Source organism: Nicotiana tabacum, chromosome 18 (assembly GCF_000715075.1).
Source record: "Nicotiana tabacum cultivar K326 chromosome 18, ASM71507v2, whole genome shotgun sequence".
NCBI classification, from domain to species: Eukaryota; Viridiplantae; Streptophyta; class Magnoliopsida; order Solanales; family Solanaceae; genus Nicotiana; species Nicotiana tabacum.
The window spans coordinates 13,759,973-13,763,550 of record NC_134097.1 but is presented as its reverse complement, the minus strand read 5'-3'; the positions used below and the strand labels follow the sequence as shown (position 1 = coordinate 13,763,550).

General features: G+C 35.1%; 1 protein-coding gene across 1 annotated transcript; it reads left to right on the top strand.

Moving 5' to 3' along the window:
- The first annotated feature begins 709 nt into the window (after positions 1-709).
- On the top strand, positions 710-1,603 carry LOC142172421 (uncharacterized). Its single transcript, XM_075236033.1, has one exon. It carries the CDS (start codon positions 710-712, stop codon positions 1,601-1,603), a length of 894 nt encoding a protein of 297 aa, XP_075092134.1.
- Positions 1,604-3,578: the final 1,975 nt, after the last annotated feature.

Sequence of the window (3,578 nt, the reverse complement as noted above, 5' to 3'; positions counted from 1 at the left end):
AAAGGAATCAATAATATTCAGAAAAGAGGAAGAAGTGCACCGCCAAAGCAAGCATACAAGCCAACTGGTGCCATATTTGGTATTGATAAACCACATCTTAATATGGATATCACACATACGGAACAAAATATAGAATCCAATTCAAAGCAGGGGACAACTACAGTGGAGAATCATGACAAATCAAAGCTCGCATCTAGCAACAATACACAACCAACAGTTCATAACCAAGATGCGCAAAAGAACTTGATAGCTAGAGGAAGAGTGAACATCCCAATAGAAAATCCGAAAGCTTTTCAAGTATTTCTATTCCAAGATCCAAAAAAAAGACATGAGGATGAAGAACTATGGAAGACAAAGCTGCATAAGAACTCAAGTTCAAAGAGAAATACTCAGGTAGCAAAGGAACAAATTATCTATGGTAACAAGTTTGAAGCTTTAAGAAATGAGGAGGAACATCAGAGGAATATGAATGATGGAGAAGGGTCAATCAAAGAACCTGAAAAACAAAATACCACTTCAAGTGAGAAAGAACCTCCTGATGAATGGGCAGATAATACCACCACTGAAGATGAGGAATCGACAGAGGATTCAACTGAAGAAGATACTACTGATGAAGAAATTGAGTTATTGACACATGTTGTTTGTAAAAACAAAATCAAACACAAAAGCTAAGGGAGTCTAGAAGTCTACTGACAAAGCTGTAAGAAAGATGGGTTGTCACCAAGAAAAGCAACAAAGAAGAAGGAAAATGAAAAGAACAGAAAATCTCCTGTTACTAGGAATCAAAAGAAAACTTTACAAACAAACCCTTATATTTCTATCAATGATTAAGCTTCTTAATTGGAATATTAGGGGAATGAAATCCCAGGCAGCTAGTGAAAAGTTAGTGTACTTGATCAAATACCATAAAGTATCTTTTGTGGCTATACAGGAACCTTTTATGCATGATACTACAATTGATTTCTACAAAAATATGATGGGTATGCATGGTAATTTTGTAAATATTAGTAATAAGATTTGGGTCTTCTGGAGGTATGATTTGAACTGCAATGTCTTTGCAAATCATGAACAATTGGTTACATGCAAAATTACTCGTAGTAATCCTGGTAAGGATATATTTATCTCGGTTGTATATGAAAAATCCAAAGCAGTGGGAAGGGAATATTTATGGGAATATATGAGAGTTTTTGACTCAACCATATCTAATCCCTGGGTTGTTATAGGAGATTTTAACAATATTCTGAGCATCGATGAAAAGCTGGGTGGCACCCCTCACAAATTATCCAAAAGTCTTCCTTTTATTGAATGTTTGCAGGATTGTAATTTAGTGGATATGGGCTATACTGGGCAAGCTTTCACATGGTGTAATGAAATAAAAGAGAGAGATATTCTTTGGAAAATATTAGATAGGTTGGTTGCAAATGATGAATGGGATGCATGCTTTTCCAAAACTACTATTCAACACCTAACTAGAATCAATTCTGATCACTGCCCATTATTGATAACGGCAGAGAATGATGTAGATAACTACATCAAGTACTTCAAGTTTTTGAATTTCTGGGTGGATCAACATAACTTTATTGATATTGTTCGTCAAATTTAGAAAACAGAGATGTCTGGCAATATTTTTTGGGTGGTTCAACAGAAACTGAAAAAAACAAGTAAAGCTTTAAGCGATTGGTCTAAAAACAAAGTTGGTGATATTTTTGTCAAGACATAAAATCTTGAAAATAATATTAACTAATGTGAGGAGGCTTACCGAATTTCTTTACACCATGATAACAGAATGAATCTCAACAAAGCTAAAGCTGAACTGATGGTTCATCATAAATTGATTGAAGCTTTTTGGAGACAAAAGGCTAATCTCAAATGGCAACTAGAGGGTGATTAAAACACTAAGTATTTCCATATTGTTGTCAGAGGCAAAAGGAAGTTACTAAACATTAATAGAATTAATTTGGATGGTCGGTGGTTAGAGCGGAGAGATGAAATTGCTTCTGCTACTATTAATTTCTATCAAGACCTATTTACAGGTGACAATATGATTATTGATTTGAGTATTATGAGTTGCATCCCTAGATTGATTAGTGAAGAAGATAATATTATGCTTCTAGCGGAGCCAACTGATGAAGAGGTTAGAAATGTCATTTTGTATATCAATTCCAATAGTGTTGCTGGCCCTGATGGTTTTAACAGTTTATTCTTCCAGCGAACTTGGAGTATTATTGGAGAGGATATGGTAAAACTAGTTAGAGCAGTGTTTAATGGGGATCAAATGCCTAGATTTTTACCAATACTTGTCTGGTTCTCATACCTAAAATAAACTCTCCTCAAGCATTTTCGGATTTCAGACCTATTAGTCTCAGTAATGTCACTCAGAAGATGATCTCAAAGGTGATGAATGATAGATTGTCCAAGTTGCTTGCTAAGATTATCTCACACAATCAAAGTGGCTTCATAAAAGGAAGAGCTATTGGGAAAAATATTTTGCTGGCTCAAGAAATTATTCACGAAATAATAAAACCTACTAAGGGAGGCAATGTCGTAGTCAAACTGGATATGAACAAAGCTTATGACAGGCTATCTTGGTATTTTTTGGACTCTGTCATGAGAAAAATGGGCTTCGATGAGAAATTGATCTATATCATTTGGAATCTCCTATCTAATAACTGGTATTCTATTATCTTTAATGGCAGAAGACATGGATTCTTCAAATCCCAGAGAGGAGTCAAACAGGGAGACCCTATATCACCTTCTTTATTCATAATTACTGATAAAGTTCTTTCTAGAATGTTAAATAATCTCTATGATAATCCAAGGTTCATTGGCTTCAGTATGTAGTCAAATGGACCAAGGATCAATCATCTATCTTATGCTGACGCTGTTATTATTTTTTGCTCAGGGAAAACATCGACATTACAATAGATTCAAGAGACTCTGATGAGATATTAGAAGAATTCTGGTTAACTCATAAATAAGGGAAAAAGTTGTTTCTTAATGGACAAGGATATCTCACAGAGAAGAAAGAACATAGTAGCAAGGGTACTGGAGTTCTAGGAGAAGGAATTCCCAATCACTTACTTGGGATGTCCATTGTTCTACTATAGGAAAAAAGTTCAATTCTTCATAGAGATGGCTACTAAAATTATTTAACGAGTGGTATCTTGGCATAGTAACTTGTTATCTTCAGGTAGAAAGAAAGTGCTTATTAGTCATGTTTTAACTGTAATGCCTCTGCACCTTCTATCAATATGCCAACATCAAGACAATTCTAACTTAAATTGAGAAGGTATTCGCTAATTTCTTTTGGGGAAGCAGAGAAGGAAAACAGAAGCATCACTGGACATCTTGGAAGAAACTTTGTATGCCTACTAATGAGGGTGGTATTGGGATTAGAAGACTCCAGGATATCTCAGATACTTTTGCGGCAAAATTATGGTGGGTGTTTAGGACCAAGGAGTCATTATGGACAGATTTTACGAGAGCTAAATATTCTCAAAGAATTCATTTAGTGACTAGGAAATGGAGCTACACACACTCTCATACTTGGAGAAGGCTGATGAAAATCAAGAATAAAG

Bases quoted from the DNA above. Each gene is read 5' to 3' on its own strand.
- LOC142172421 (XM_075236033.1), top strand. From the start codon at position 710: ATGGGTTGTCACCAAGAAAAGCAACAAAGAAGAAGGAAAATGAAAAGA.